Below are 16,664 nucleotides of genomic sequence, written 5' to 3' on the forward strand. Positions count from 1 at the left end.
ATACTACTTATTTAAAATGAGCCGAAACAATACAATTCTTATGGGTTTTCTTGCCGCAACTTAATAGTTTTATGTTCAATGCACTTACATTTGTGAAAATTAACTTAAGTTAACTTAATTCCTTCATGCTTTTGAACACAAATTGACTGTGTGGAACCAAACATGTTTTAGAGTGTGACTTTTTATCATATATTTTAGAGTGAAAATCTAAAAGTTATCAATTTTCATGGAAATCAGATATCTGGAAGCCCCCAAAATAAGTTAAAGTAACATAAAAATATTTGTAGTCATGGCTTTTTGTCATATGGTCTTTTACAATGTTACTCAAAATGTTGAATGATGTGCTGTGAATGGCATTCTGTTACATAAAACAGATCTCGGGGGCCTCAAAAATGCATAGGGTCTCATAATAGACTTACCCTGAGTTTTGCAGCTTGTTCAAAGTGTTTATATGAAATTGAGGTGAAGCAACACAATTCTTGAGCTTTTTTGAGACAGCTTAACTGTTTTATTTTCAACTCATTTAAATTTGTTCTTAATCAGTTTGTGTTGGGACAACATGAATGATTTATGTGGAACCCTGATTTTTTTTTTACCGTGCATTTGTTGGCTCCTCTGGACTCAACAGAGGCTCTGTTTTAGTTCAGATCATTTGTTCGGCCTGCATCTGGGCTGTTTTTTTGCATGAGAAACTCCACAGATGTATCATCGCAAAGGGCCATCTTTCATTGTGTTGAACTTTTGGCACACTTATTAGCCACACAAGCAGCCTAATTAAAACTAGTCATCAGTGACTCATTGCTTTGCCCTCAAACAGACGACAGAGGAGCGCCGATAATGTGTAATGGTGATATTATCAGGAAATAATGAATTCGCACCTAAACAACAAACATTCTCAACATTCTAAATGAAAATGTTGGACTCTCAGCGTTAAAAGTGGGTCCCTGCGAGGTTATCTGCTTATTTGTGATCAATGTGTGGTAATAAGCATTGGCCTGGAAGAAAGACGTTAAAAAACACACGCACACACACACCCAGTCTGTTGAGCTATCAATAGATGTCCTAATTAAGGGCGAACTTCTAAAGCAATTTCCCTCGTGACCTCACAAACATCACTTCATAAAAATGAGCTGGATTAAGTATGTTATTAAAGTAATTCATTCATAAAATGGATCTGCAGTGTAAAAGCAGTGTACTATATGTACTTGAATCAAAAAAAAAAACATGCAGTAATGTTTGCTTTAGTCTTTCCAATAGTTTTGCCTCCAGATAAATTATTTTCTAGACCTGCTGCTGGGGATATGGTATTTTTTTATGCCATCACAATGATCCGCCACTGCAAATCGGTATTTAATACACCAGTGATGGGTTTTATATAAGAGCAGCAATTGCCACCTCATGCCACCCTGGTAAATCTGGATATAAAGTCAGAATATGAAGTTGAAAGTTAACCTTTAATTCAACAATTTTATACAGGTAGCTATGAGCCACTTTTATGAAAATATTTGAAAAGCCTGTCTACCAAATCATATCATAATGAGGACACCCACACACCCTCACGACTATAAAAGGTTCATGAGTAGCTTAAAATATAAGATTACTTTAACTTTTTATGACATTTATTCATGACATTGAACTTGAATAATATTTGAAATTGGTAAAAATAATAATAATAATAATCACAATAATATGATAATATCACAATTTTGCTGCGTGACAATTGTGAAAGAAAGAATATGTCTGCTTTTACATATACAGAGAATACATATTGAGCTCATGTGTTGAAATTTGGGTAAAAAGTTTTTTAAAAAGTCATTTTTAACCCAAATGTTCTTATTTCATCTAATTAAATAGTAAAAGTTTTAATTTCTTATTTAAAAATTTAAAATGTCTCATTGCCATTGCTTTTGTCTGTGACCATAGTATTTTCATAATAAAAAAGAAACTATCAAAACCATCACAGATTTTTTTAATGACTTTCACTACAATTACTATTCATGTTTAAACATCACAAACATCACATTTTACACATTAAAACCAGTATATTTTATTGTTTCTCACTGGGATTTAGGGACAAAATCCATTAGGATTGATTGGTTTTAATATGCCACCAACAAAAGAGAAAACAATTCAGGCTGAGACCTTTGTTGTTTCTCTTCAAAGCAATATAATTTCCATTTTGAACAATAAAACCATTACAAATTATATGATGGTTTCTACTGTTGTTTGTTTCAGTAGCAGTGTATAATACTCTCTCATTTTCTGTTAGTAAACTCCAGTGGATTCTAGGTGGAAAAACTTCCACATACGTAAATGCCAGACAATGGACTGAATGATTCAGTGGCCTAAATATTGAGCTGCTAATGCAGATGGTGGGCAGTGATTGGGGCTAAACGCTTTAAAATCTGGGTTTCTGGCTCATTCGCTTGTGCAGCCATCAGATCCTGTAGGACATTTCCAACCTGCGGCTTCAGCCAACAGGATTACCAGGCTCCCCCGCTGTGATGGATCCCGTTTGCGGCATGTACCACCAGCTCCAGCTGAGAAGACGATCATGTAGCTCCACAACCTCCTCCAACTCGTCCACCTCACCCCAGATCTTCTATTCATCCCGGGGTTGTGTAGGCTGGTACCTGGCAGCTGGAAACAAGAGCTGCACGTCTCGCAGTCTCACCTCCAGTCCCAGCGGAAGAAGCACCAGCAATAGCAGTGGCTCACGCCGCTCCTCCAGTTGGGACAGCACTAGCAGCTCGGAGGCGACAACATGCTTGAAGCTGAACACCAGCAAATGTTATGAACAAGAGCAATGCGGTGAGCCATTGAGAAGCCTCAAACTCAAAAGCTTCCAGCAAGGGGCGCTACTGAGCAGTGAAAGAATGGGAGTCAATGTGACCTCCAGTCAGGACGTGTCGCATCCGGTAGTGTTACAGCATCAGCTGGAGCTAAAAATCGAAGCCAAACTGAAGTTCTCCCAGTTCCTGGATGAAGTAAGCAGCCGAGTTCTCCGTCCCACCAATCTGTTTGTGTCATCCAGGCAAACCGTATCTTCTAGATCCAGTTCTTCAATCTCCATTCGCAGCAAGACACCAGAACCTCAAACTGAGGATTCAGCAGGCCTTTCACAGAGCATCCAATCAGGGGAGGATATGCAGGAGGAACAAGGTGCACTAGAGACTGTAGGAAAAGCCTACCTGGAGACTGATATTGACTGTGTGCGAAGGGAGGATGAGATAAAGGAAGTAAAGATAAAGAAAGAGACAGCCATCATCTTTGAGGGCAGTGAGAGAAAAGAGGTTAAGGCTCCAGAATGTCATCTAAACCTCATCCAGAGGATGAGACCCGTGAGTCCACTGCACTATAGGGAGGAAAGCCCTTCTAGATACCCATACAGATCTGTTTCTCTGCCCCGGGACATCAATATGGTAAGGCACTTTTCATTTCATTTTCACTATTTTTATAGTTCCACTGCATTTTAATCAATACAGAGGTCAAAGAGATCGGGTACTCGCATCAAATTAAGTTTGTAAAAGTGAGTTTCTGGAGAAAGCACAATGAAAACAATGATTCATTGAATTTACTACATTTTTAAGGTATGTAAGTGGTTGCAAACATTCATTTATTCAATTTCTTTTCCGATTTGTTCCTTTATTAATCTGAGGTCACCACAGCGGAATTAAAAGCACATGTTTCATGCAGCGGATGCCCTTCCACCCGCAACCCATCATTGGGATGACTCATACACACTCATTCGCACGCATACATACACTATGGATAATTTAGCTTACCCAATTCACCTGTACCGCATGTCTTTAGATTGTGGGGGAAACACAAAGGGAGAACATGCACACAAACGCCAACTGACCCAGCCGAGGCTCAAACCAGTGACATTCTTGCTGTGAGGCGACAGCACTACCTACTGTGCCACTGCATTGTCTGGTTGCAAACAGTTTATATATATTTCTAAATTTAATGTTCAACTTGGGTGGCATGGTGGTGCAGTGGGTAGCACTGTCGCCTCACAGCAAGGTCACTGGTTCGAGTCCTGGCTCATGTTTCATGTGCTGCTCCGGTTTCCCCCACAATTCTAAAGACATGTGCTATAGGTGAATTGGGTAAACTAAATTGTCTGTATTGTATGTGTGTATGTCCTGGTTCCCACCTCGTAAAAATGTCAAAAATCAACATGTTGCGGCTAAATAAACAGTCCTGGGACTGTTTATCTGATTAAGGGACTATTTATCTGATAAAGTGTCACCAATGCAACTAATCAGAAGAAGTACTAGTAGTGCAACAAAATTAATGGGAAACTTGTTTTGTATTTTTAAAACTATGGATTTAATGGAAACCACTGATTTTACATCAGCCAGCCAGAGTCAAGAACTCAACAGCCCTGTAAAATACTAATAACATATAGATTTTATAAGTCATTGAAAAAACATCAATGTAAGGCTCACAAACAACATTAATTTAACACCTTTTATATGGTAACTGTCAAGTTTGACAGTGATTTAGCCTGTGTAGATCACTGGGGAACTACACATATGCCAATTTAATGAACTACAACTCCCATCATGCACCTCAGACACACCAATTCCTGATTCCCCCTGATTACTCACACACAGCTGGAGGCTCATGTTGGACTGATGGACCATATAAGCAGCACTCACACAGGCACATACTTTGCTGAGTCTTGTTTAATTTAACAATGCTCATGCTGCACATCAGATGCGGATGCAGTGTCAATTGTTCAAGTTGAAAAATTTGAATTTCAGTGGACATTTGCGCCTATTTAACCAATCAGGAGCTTTCTCTTGTAGGGGCGTAATTATGATGTAGTGCCTGTTGTTGGTGTCCTTGTGGAAAATTCCTTGCCGACACAGACAACAGTTCATCAAACTGGGCTTAGTCGGAAGCACCGTTGAATGCTTCCATCATCCAGGTATAGTTTCTGGAGGAGTTGATGAACTCTGGGTGCACCTCTGATAGTATCTAGCAGACTCAGACACATCGCCGAATGAATCTACGCTGTTTTTCAGCCTTCATAAAACACATAAACACAACTATTCTCTTATTAAAATTCATGTTAGCCATTTAGCAATGAAGCTAGTGTCACCGGACGGAAACCCTGCCCATGGCGCAAATCTGCATCTATTGTGAAGTGGATTTGACGCGTTAATGAAGCGAGTAAATTCAAAATGTTCACATGTTTATTGATGTGAGAGTAGCGTGATTTATTTGCGCATTCCGCGTCTGGTGTGCACACAGCATAAGCGTTCCCTTGTCTAGTGTTGCCGCGCTTTTGACTTGTTTTCACTTGTTTACTTGTGTATGATCTTTTGCCGCCTGCATCGACCACTTTGGCTGTTAACACGACTACACTTTTGGATTACTCTCATGCTTCTGTTTGCTCCTGCTTTGACCATTACCTGCCTGACTCAAAGTTATTAAACTGCATTTGGACACTCATCTCCATTTTCACCCTGACTTTCTATGTTACAGTATCAATATAGCCTCAAGTGATTTTCGATTTAATTTCTCCAATAGAAATATAGCAAAAGTTCCACAATCTGTTTAGAGGTTTGCAAGAACAACCTTCTCTGTTTCTCTGTAAGTACTTCTGCCATCCAAAAAAGAAAAAAAAAGAAAAAACCTTTTTCAACAGCTATCTCAGCAGACATTTTAGAGATATAAAGCCTGTGTAGGATGCGCTATCATACAAACCGTAACAGTAGTAAACAATACAGTCTGTCCCTGACTCATAAATACATCAGAAGGCATTGCTATTGAATCAAGCGTTTAGTCAAGCTGAGCCCTGGAAGGATAAGAGTATCACAAGTGAACCAGCGCACTTTATTACCCACGTTAAAGTAAAACCCAGGCACATATCATAGAGAGTGTTCCTAAAACACAGCAACCTCCCTTATGCTCTCGCTGCATGCATTGATAGTAGTACAGTACATTAAGGGGTAAACAAGATGCCAGCATAGCCCTAGTTTGTTATTGTGTGTTTACAGTTGAAGACACTGTATTCGTGAATCAGATCAATAACTAATCCGGCACAAAGGGAGCCAAGTTTCTCATTATTTTGTACGGACCATATACAGTATCTGCCAACTAATTGGATCGATTGTAGTTTTACGTAACAGCATAGTGTTGGTAAACATGTGTGCGGTTATATCATGTTGAGCTGATTGGCTGTGATTGTGCACTTTTTGAACGACTAATGGGATGTTATTCTGCAGGTGTCATTATTCCAGATGTGAACCTGTTAGCTTTTAAGTGCTTTAAACATGTTTACCTGTTCCATTCGCGAAGCATTCATTTGTAGAACACACACAAAATCGTTGCCTTAATTTATTATCTGATTAAAATTCAGTCTTTGCCGTCACCTTAGCAACTGCTTGAAAAAAAGGTGGGCGGTGAGGGGGCAGAGAGACAAGTCTGTGTGCCTGAGAACAGAAAGAGAGAGAGAGAGAGAGATAGTGTGTGTTTGTGTGTGTGTGTGTGAAAAGTGAGAAAAAGAGAGAGAGAGAGTATTTGTGTGTGTGTGTGTGTGTGTGTGTGTGTGTGTGTGTGTGTGTGTGTGTGTGTGTGTGCCTGTCAAATGAAACTCGCAGTGCTCCCTTGCCATTTGTCGGAAAGTGAGATTTCCAGTCGTTGCCAGAAACAATCTTCATTGGAAAGTGGAGGCTGATCTTTATATTAGTTGATTGAGTCAGTTTCCTGCTTTAATGGACACTGCAGATATAATAAGTGAACCTTGATGTCATCCGCTTCAGTGCCAGATTTTCATAGGAACATCTCTTAAACAGAACCTCTTGATCAGAAATGTATAGGTGATTATAATTATTTTTTGTTGTAGTAGTAGTAGTAGTAGTAGCACACATTTATTTTCCCAGTGTATTGATTGTGAGTGTATACACTAGGGCATTTAACGCTGATCTTAACTCCAGGTTATTGTCCTTCCAAAAACATCTTTGAACCTTTGGTGAAGTATTGGTCCCACTTGTATTTTTTTTTTAAATTTGTTACTGTGCTTAAAGGGTTTGTTCACACAAAAATGAAATCTCTGTTAATAATTACTCAGTCTCATGTAATTCTAAAATCAACTCAAGTTCTTTCCATTTATGTACTCCTATATGCATTTTTGGAGAGTGCAAAATACCTCCCAGAAGCTACGCTCTGTTTTTTTTCCTGTTTTTTAGCGAATCCACCAGAGGGCACTGTGTACGCTTTTTTCAGATTTCAAATTCTCTTGCTCCTTTTGCCACTAGAGGCCACTGTCAACTGACTGTCTGACTGACTGACTGACCAATAACCCCACTCACGCCCTTCTCTAAACCGAACCGATAGAGTTTTTAAAGGGTCACGAAACACCAAAACACATTTTTTGAGCTGTTGACAGTCGTATATGTGTCCCACACTGCTAAAAACACTATTAGGACACCTATATTTCACTAAAAAGTGTAAATTGGTTGTTTTTGCGTTATTTCAAGCAAATTCGTACTTCCTGTTTGAAACGAATTTTTGAAGCTGCGTCACGGTCATGACATAATAGCGTGTATTCCAGCGTGCAGACTGGGCGTCTGTGCCAGAGTGTGTCTTATTACGTCTTACAGTGTGTTGCATTAATGCATGAGTAAGGCTTGGGTCAAACCAATCAGCGCGCTCTATAGTGCAACTTCATTAATATTCATTACTATCACCGTGTTTTCAGGACAGAGACGCCACGTTGTGTTGGCAAAACAAGCGTGAAGTGTTGCTTTTATAGTTTGCTGCAGTTAAGTTTCGTTTTCATTTTCTCTCTGTGAGAGCTCAGACTCACGTGTGGATTACAGTGTGCGGCACGCGCGACAACAATAACTTACGTGTCTAAGGAGGATTATTGTTTACCTGAGAGCTGTTCTCATCTGCAAACACTGGGATCTGGAATCAATTGTAGTATTCTCTTCATAAAGACGTGGCTGTAGTTGCTGGTGATTGTCCTGTCTCTACAGATTTGGTAAGTGAGCGACCAGTGCTCTTTGTTTATTCAGTTTGTTCGTATCTAACAAACTATTGCACAGAGTGTAAACACGTTAGCACCACAACCAAACTTTAACCTCGTGTAGGGTTTTTACCGCATTTAGTGACCGGAATAACACGCGCGGCTTTCTGACGCTATGCCGTGTGCATCTAAGTTTCTGGGAAATGCGGAGGTTTTTTTTCTCTCATTCGCCGTGCGGTATCAAACATTGCATGAAAAATACACGCTTAGAGCAGCTCCTCGAATCAAATATCTCGTGTGTCGCGAGGGGCATGAATGAATTCCCTGAATGAAAGAGCCAAACTGCAGTTAAAGTCCACCATTTAATAATTTGGCTAATAATTTGACTACAGATGTCCATGTAGGTTAAACACCATCACATTCTCCTGTATGTATGTGTGTGTGTGTGTGTGTATTTTGACTCTGAAACTCGCGCGTGCCCAAATAGACACTCCCACACCATCCCACTTTTCTTCCTCCGACACTCCCCCCTAAACAGAGCTGGACACGCCCACTTTTCGGACTTTTTCCAAAGAAGAGGTGTGAAAACACCCTGCTGAAACGAGGGGGTTTCATGGCCCTTTAAAGGAACTGATTGACCAGCACTCATTCACTACCCTAAACCCAAACAAATTTTTCAAAAGCAATCCAGAAAAAGAAAAGCCCTATGCTGATTTTTACCACGTTTTCAAATCTTCCGAAGTAAGCAACAAGCCACTGGGCAAACTGGTAACATCAGGAAAGCCATTCATATGAAGGTAAGTGGTCAGCTGGTAGTGCTAAAAGGAACAGCGTCACACCACCCCATAGCATTCCTTTTAAAGACGAAATGTAGCCATACGTACTTCTGGCTATATACTTCACGATCTCCAGAAATATATATTTTTTCAGAATGAGCCTATGTTGTCCAAAACCCTGAGAAACCTTTGTTCATCTTCAGAACACAAATGCATATATATCAGATTGAATCAGAGAGCTCCCTCATTCTTCATAGACAGCAAGGTTTAGATTTGTTTGCTATCGTCTGCTAAACAGAATGCTATCAGGTTACAAGAATACAGTTATGTGCAACAACACAATCTCACAGCAATTCTGAAATTTTTTATTTAATGGCTAGTTCCTGTAAATTCGTCCAATCTCATTTGTTTAATTTAGTATGATTTGCTTATCCCTCAATGACTTTGGTTTATGGGTGTGGTTCTGTTTGAGCCTTCTTTTTAAAATTGTACAGTTTCGTACGACTGAACTTATATTCATTTGTGCAAATTAGCCACTAATCGGACAAAATGTCAAGTAGTTATGATAAGGCTGGATATTTTCCACTCAGTGTCAGTATATTGCGCACATTCATGAGCATGTTTATTTGTATTTTTCTGGACTGTGGAACTCGGAGGATGTCTATGGATCTAAAATATGTACTAAACTTGTATTTAAATGACAAACGAATGTCTCAGGGGTTTGGAATGCCACGAGGGTGAGTAGTTATTAACACCATTTTCATTTATGCATGAACAAACTATTTAAGTACATTTTTTTCAAGTATCTGCACTTGAACTGAGAAATTCCATTTTATTATTAACATTTTTATTTCAATTAAGCAATCCAAAGCTTTTCCTTTTCTACACAGTATTTAAGGGTTTTTAAGAAAAACATCGATTCTGGGAATCAATAGCAGTATTTGTGAACTAGATTTTTTTTTTACGTTACTTTGTTAAATTGATGAATTCTACAAATCCTATTGCATTTTTTCTTAAGAAAACTCACTAATTCAAATGATCCAGTTCAGGTGAGTCTCCAGCTAACGACCCAAATGATCTGTTCACAGTGATGCTGCATTGCATTCAGTTTTCTCCATCACTATTTTGGGTGTAGGAATGAACCTTTTTGAATGGAATACAGCATGTGACATCAAACAACTTCCCTGCAAAAAGGATCACAGGGACTGAAGTGTCCATCAGTTGTAGCCTTCAAAATACTTCATTTCAAACAGCCCTTCAAAGTGGCCAGTCTTGAGAACTTGAGCTTGGAATGGCACTTTAATGTGGCAGCCATGTGTGTTTTCTCTCTGACGTGCCCTTTGGAATACAATTTACTCACTTTGGAATGCACTGTGAATCTGCAGTTAATGAGTCTCAAGTTCACATCAATTCAAATGATCTGTTCAGAATGACTGTATAGTTAGCCATGATCAATTCACATATTGTATCTGGTCAGAATAAGACTCCAGTTAAAGACCCACTGTTTCAGATGATACAGTCAGAGGGAATCTTCATGTAATGATTTGCTGATTCACTTATTCAAATAATACAGACCAAGCAAGCCTCCAGTTGTGTGCTGGGTTCAGTAAATGACATTGACAGTACATATGCAAATAAGGACATTAATCCAGGTTTGTGAAAGTACAGTATGTACCTACTGTGGCTCAGCGGGTGCTATCAAAATATTATTTGTTGTTGATGTTTGTTTTGGTCTAATACGCTAAGCAGGCATTAGAACGAGAGGGAGAAAGCCTACGTGTATGTGCTAAGGGTTTAACTAATGCTGTTACTCAGCCACTTTTACAGTATGTTCTCATTATAAATTATATACTATAATATGTTTACAAAGGGCAGCATGGTGGCTCAGGGGTTAGCACTGTTGCCTCACATCAAGAAGGTCACTAGTTCAAGTTTCTGTGTGGAGTTTGCATGTTCTCCCTGTATTGGTGCGGGTTTCCTTCTGGGTGCTCCAGTTTCCCCCACTGTCCAAAGACATGGGCTATGGGTGAAGTGAAGAAAGGTAGTGTAAGTGTGTGAATGTGAGAGTGTATGAGTGTTTTTCAGTACTGGTTGCATCTGGAAGGGCATATAAAACATATGCTGGATAAGTTGGCGGTTCATTCTGCTGTGGTGACGCCTGATGATAAAGGGACTAAGCCAAAGAAAAATGAAGGAATATGTTCACATTAAAATGAGTGAGATACACTGAGCGAAATCAAACCTTAAACATTAAACACAGGCTCATTCTGAAAATGTAGCTCTTCATTCCTGGGGATCGCGATCTATGTAGTGAGTACGTACAGCTCCATTTCGTATAAAAACGAAAGCTACAGGGTGATGATGCCATTTCTTTTCACACTTACCAGCTGATTTCTTACCTTTGTGTGGACGGCTTTTCTGCCGTTACAAGTTTGCCCAGTAGCTCGCCATGTACGTTGGTAGACTTGAGACGCAGAGAGGAGTTGACCACAATAATGAATGTCAAGTTTGGTGAAGAACGATTCCAGAAAGCAGATAAAACAAAAGCTAAAAAATAACATAAACAAGTAAATAACAGGGTGAGAATGTGGAAAAATCTGAAAACGGGGTAAAAATCAAGCGAGGGCTTTTCTTTTTCTGGATTGCTATTGAAAACTGTTAGTTGAGTTTAGGGAAGGAAGTGGGCGGATAAGTCTGTGCTTTTGAAAACACTATTGGTTGGGTTTAGGAAAGGAGGAGGGGTGGGTTAGTCCAGTGGTTCCCAACCTTTTTCTTAGGGGCCCCCCCCATGAACATATACAAACATTGGAGCCCCCCCACCATTTAAATACACACGCACGCACACCCATATATATATATATATATATATATATATATATATATATATATATATATATATATATATATATATATATATATATACACTGAATGTGTGTGTTTGTGTAATATTAATATATAATATGTATAGAAAATATAAATTAATCAGTTTTAACTTGTCTTGGCCATCAATAAAACCAAAATTTAGGTAGTCTTTGTCATACTGTCTAATCTTTTTCTTTGCCTCTGAAGAATCACTGCATTTACGTTTCTCTGCCGATTTTGTTTTGATTTTACCTTTACGACACGTTGACAAGCACATTGCGTGAGTGAGCAAAATTTAAATAATTATTTAAAGTTATTTATTTTAATTATTTTTACTATTATGTTGGAATTTTAAGCATGTGTTTTGATATATATACATTAAATATATACATATTTAATAGTAAGGCTGCTCGATTTTGGGAAAAATCATAATCACGATTATTTTGGTCATAATTGTAATCACGATAATTCAAAACGATTATCAGTTAGAGTCAATATTATTAGCGCTCCTGAGAGTTTTTTATTTTTTTTATAAATATTTCCCAAATTATGTTTAACAGAACAAGGAATTTTAACAGTATTTCCTTTAATATTTTTTCTTCTAGGCTTATTTGTTTTATTTTAGCTAGAATAAAAGTAGGTTTAAATATTTTGAAACCAATTTAAGGTCAATATTATTAGCCCCCTTAAGCAATAAATATTTTTGATTGTCTGCAGAAGAAACTACTGTTATACAATGACTTGCCTAATTACCCTAATTAAGCCTTTGAATTGCACTTTAATCTGAATGCTTGTATTTTGAAAAATATCTAGTAAAATATTATGTACTGTCATCACAGCAAAGATAAAAGAAATCAGTAATTAGAAATGAGATATTAAAACTATTATGTTCAGAAATAAGTAAAAAAAAAAAATCTTCTTTCCATGAAACAGAAATTGGGAGGAAAAGGGTTGCTAATATTCAGGAGGGCTAAAAATTCTGACTTCAAGTGTATACATACAGTTATTTTCCACCCTGCAAAGGAAAGAGAAATAAATACAATAGAACAAAAATATTAAACAAACCTTGCTTTATGCATCTTCACTGTAAGAAAAACACTTTAGCTACAGCAGTCCTTTAGTTAAGACTAGTGAGGGATTTTCTCGTTGTTTGATTAATAATTATAAAAACAGGCGGCAGTAGGAATATTTCTCGCTGTCTCTTTGGTTTCTCTTTCACATGTCTTTTGATCCTCAACTCGTTTGTTTATTACACAAATGATGGTTAATATAAATAATCACTAAACATCGCGTTTTGACACCTATTTGACCATTAAAGCGCTCACGTTAATGACTTTAGATGTCTGCGCTCCTCTGCTCGTCTCAGAGTGCGAATGAGAGCCAATGCTGACCGGCCGCATGCTTCTGGCTGCGTGTGCGTGCTGCACACACACATAAGCACGCGCTCCTTCGCGCTTTTTAGAGCAACAGGTGTACAACTGTAAAGGTGGCGGTATATGATGCAGTAATCCTTTATCTCGATTAATGCTTTTTTATAATCGTTTGAAATCGAAATCGGATTTTCAATTAATTGTACAGCCCTATATAATAGTGGAGCATTTTTTGCCTTTTTCTACCTCAACACTTATCCTCTCCCGCGCCCCCCTTGTGAACTCTGGCACCCCCCTTAGGGGGGCGCGGATCCCAGGTTGGGAACCACTGGGTTAGTCGATCGGTCAGTCAGTCAGTTGACAGCGGCCTCTGGTGGATTTACGTGACATCAGCAGGCATGAATAACACATTTGCCAGAGAAATATGAGATCTAAAATAGCATACACAGCTGCCTCTGGTGGATTGTCGAAAAAACTAAAACTGCAAAAATCTCCTCTGACCTATTTGGTGCTCTCCAGAAATGTATATAGTGGTATGTTTTCAGAATGAATGGTCGTTAAATAGGGGTTATATTTAGATATTTCCTAGACCCAATGTCCCATGTATCATAAAAACCACCTTCCAAACATTAAAATTACAAAGTATGCACACTATGTTATTTCTAGCACAACAATCATTTCTGCCTCTTAATTGTTTTTTCCAGATATATTTGTTACCAAGGAGACAACATTGTCTGTGAAAAGTGTCAAATCTGAGAAACGAAAAATCAATGTTAAATTTCACTTGCAAACTGAATGGTTTAATCAAGCTGCAAATATGCAAGAAATCAGAAAATATGAATTAAATGTGCACTAAAATGTCAGCTTTTCATTTTTTTGTCTTACAAAAACAAATATATATATATATATATATATATATATATATATATATATATATATATATATATATATATATATATATATATATATATATATATATATATATATATATATTTTTTTTTTTTTTTTCTATCATTATTATTTCTGTCTCATGTAACCAAATATAATTCCGGATGGGGCAGAAATAACTATAATTATTGGGAAATAAATGTTGAATTTATTGTTGTATTGTTTTTTTAAAAACATAAAATACCACAAGTTAAAATATTTTATATATGTATATGTGTATGTTTGTTTATTTATATACTTACTAATTTATTTAGATAGCTAGATAGTGTTTGTGTTAATTTTGAGAAATTAAAAAAGGCATTCACTTGGTATAGACATTTAATATCTCACATTTATAATGTACAATAATGACAAATCTAATAACTCTCTGGACAAAAACAGATGTTAGTTTTTTGTATGATAACAATACTTCAGAAGTGCTTATGAATCAATACAAAACTGTTTATTCATCTATTAGAATATTTTTAGACTACATAAAAAAACATGATACAAAGATACCATTTACTTAATACATTTGTTATCTATCTATCTATCTATCTATCTATCTATCTATCTATCTATCTATCTATCTATCTATCTATCTATCTATCTATCTATCTATCTGTCTATCTGTGTCTGTCTGTCTGTCTGTCTGTCTGTCTGTCCGTCCGTCCGTCCGTCCGTCCGTCCGTCCGTCCGTCCGTCCGTCCGTCCGTCCGTCCGTCTATATGCACACACCAGTATTTTAGACTGTTTCAGTTAATGTATGAATAAAACTAAACATCAAATAGCAGATCTGCCATCCAATAATTGCAAGAAGCTTCAAGTTTTGTTACTTCCTATAAATCTTAATTTTAGACTCAATTTAATATGGTGATTAAAACAATGAATGCTGTTTTGACTTCTTTTTGAGTGTGGCGTGACAGATCAATATATCGACTCTTCAGTTCAATCAGCAGCAGAGCACGAGTGAACATGATCGATCATTCCTATTTACTTGAACAACACATGAATGAACATCTCTCTTTGCATGTAAATGCTCGATAATAAGTGTCTCATCCATAAAAAGGTGTCAATAAAAAATGTCACATTCACATTTAAATCCATTGCATTTCCCTTAGACAAGCCATTAATTTTCCATTATAAATAATGATAATTGAATTCATATTAAGACACAGCCACCATTTGTACAGTAAAACACTACTGTTCATTTGCCATCTTTTCTGTGTGACCAGACAGGTGGTGATGAGAACCAATGCTCATCACCAACAGCTTTTCCACAAGCAGAGAAACATGCTAAAATTACGGTGTTATTCACACAACTTCCAAACACTATTACAGTAACACAGAAGAAACTAAAATAATGCAATGAACATTATTTACCAAAATTAGATGTAACACACTCCAATGTACATCGTGTGATGAGATAAACTCAAACAATATCATAGCAATAAGGATAAAAGTAAAGTGGTGTACAGGGAATTCTAAGAAAAGTCAATTCAGGGTTATTTACTGTTTATATTAAAGTCTCTGTGAACTGGAACTTGCTAAGAGTTTTAGTTCATGATATTGGTGTCAATCCAGGCTTATTGTAGATATTTACAGTGGTGGGGACATTGAAATATGGAACTAGCTCGCAGTTTTTGTTTTTGCAAATCCACCAGAGTCTGCTGTGTACACTTTTTGATGATCTCAAATTTCTCTCACGCGTCCTCTTCTCTTGTAAATCCACCAGAGGTACACAATATACACTTCAGCCAGCCAGGCTAGCTTGCTGTCAGCTGACTGACTGACCGACTGTCCTTCCCACCCCCCCTCTTCCCTAAACCCAACCGACAGTGTTTTCAAAAGCGATCTAGAAAAAAAAAGTTGTCTCGCCCACATGATTTCAGCACTTCGTTTTCAGCCTGTTGTTTATTTATTTATTTTTTTAAGCTTTTGTTTACCTCGTTTCTGGAATCGTTCTTTGCTGAACTCGCGGTCAACTGCTTCTCCCAAGTCCACCGACGTATGCAGAGAGCTACTGGGCAATCTGGTAACAACACAAAAGCCGTCCGTATGGGGATAAGTGGTCAGCTGGTAGCGTGAAAATTAACAAACACAGTCATAACGCACCGTATCGTTAATTTTAAAGATCTGCCTCTGGCTACATTTTTCGCAATCTCCAGAAATGTGGACAGGGGTACATATCCACAATGAGCCTGTGTTGTTTAATGTACTTCCAACTGAATCTGAATACTTAGTAAGGGCGGAGCTTTTTGTGCATAATTACACTCATAGCAAACTAGGGCTGTACAATTAATCGAAAATCCGATTTCGATTTGAATTTAAGCTTCTAATGTTTATGAAAAACCATCAATCGAGATAAACGATTATTGCATGATATACCACCCCTTTTCCAGTTTTACACATTTGTTGCTCTTAAAAGCGCGAAAGACCGAGTGCTGCTGCTGTGTGTGTGTGTGGGGCGCGCACACATACAGTCAGAAGCATGCAGTCAGCCTTCAGTCTCATTCGCACTAAGACGAGCAGAGCGCACAAGTCTAAAGTCATTAGGTTTAAGACTAAAGGCACTTTAATGGTCAAATGGGTGTCAAAACGCTGTGTTTAGTGATTATTCATATTAACCCTCATTTGTGTTATAAATAAATAAGTTGAGAATCAAAAGACACATAAAAGAGATACCATTAAAGTGACAGTGCGCAATATTCCTGCTGCCGCCTGTTTTTATCATTAATCAAA

The 16,664-nt window shown here is 37.7% G+C and overlaps 1 protein-coding gene across 1 annotated transcript in view; it reads left to right on the forward strand.

Moving 5' to 3' along the window:
* The first annotated feature begins 603 nt into the window (after window positions 1-603).
* Window positions 604-16,664, forward strand: part of si:dkey-174m14.3 — an 81,187-nt gene continuing 65,126 nt past the window's right edge. The window contains exon 1 of the mRNA XM_087297437.1: window positions 604-3,422. Within this exon, the coding sequence (XP_087153563.1) occupies window positions 2,505-3,422 (918 nt within the window). The 5' untranslated portion in view covers window positions 604-2,504. The remainder of the gene's footprint in view (window positions 3,423-16,664) is intronic.

The sequence above is a fragment of the Danio rerio genome, chromosome 20, assembly GCF_052040795.2.
Source record: "Danio rerio strain M-AB ecotype USA chromosome 20, GRCz13ab, whole genome shotgun sequence".
NCBI lineage: Eukaryota > Metazoa > Chordata > Actinopteri > Cypriniformes > Danionidae > Danio > Danio rerio.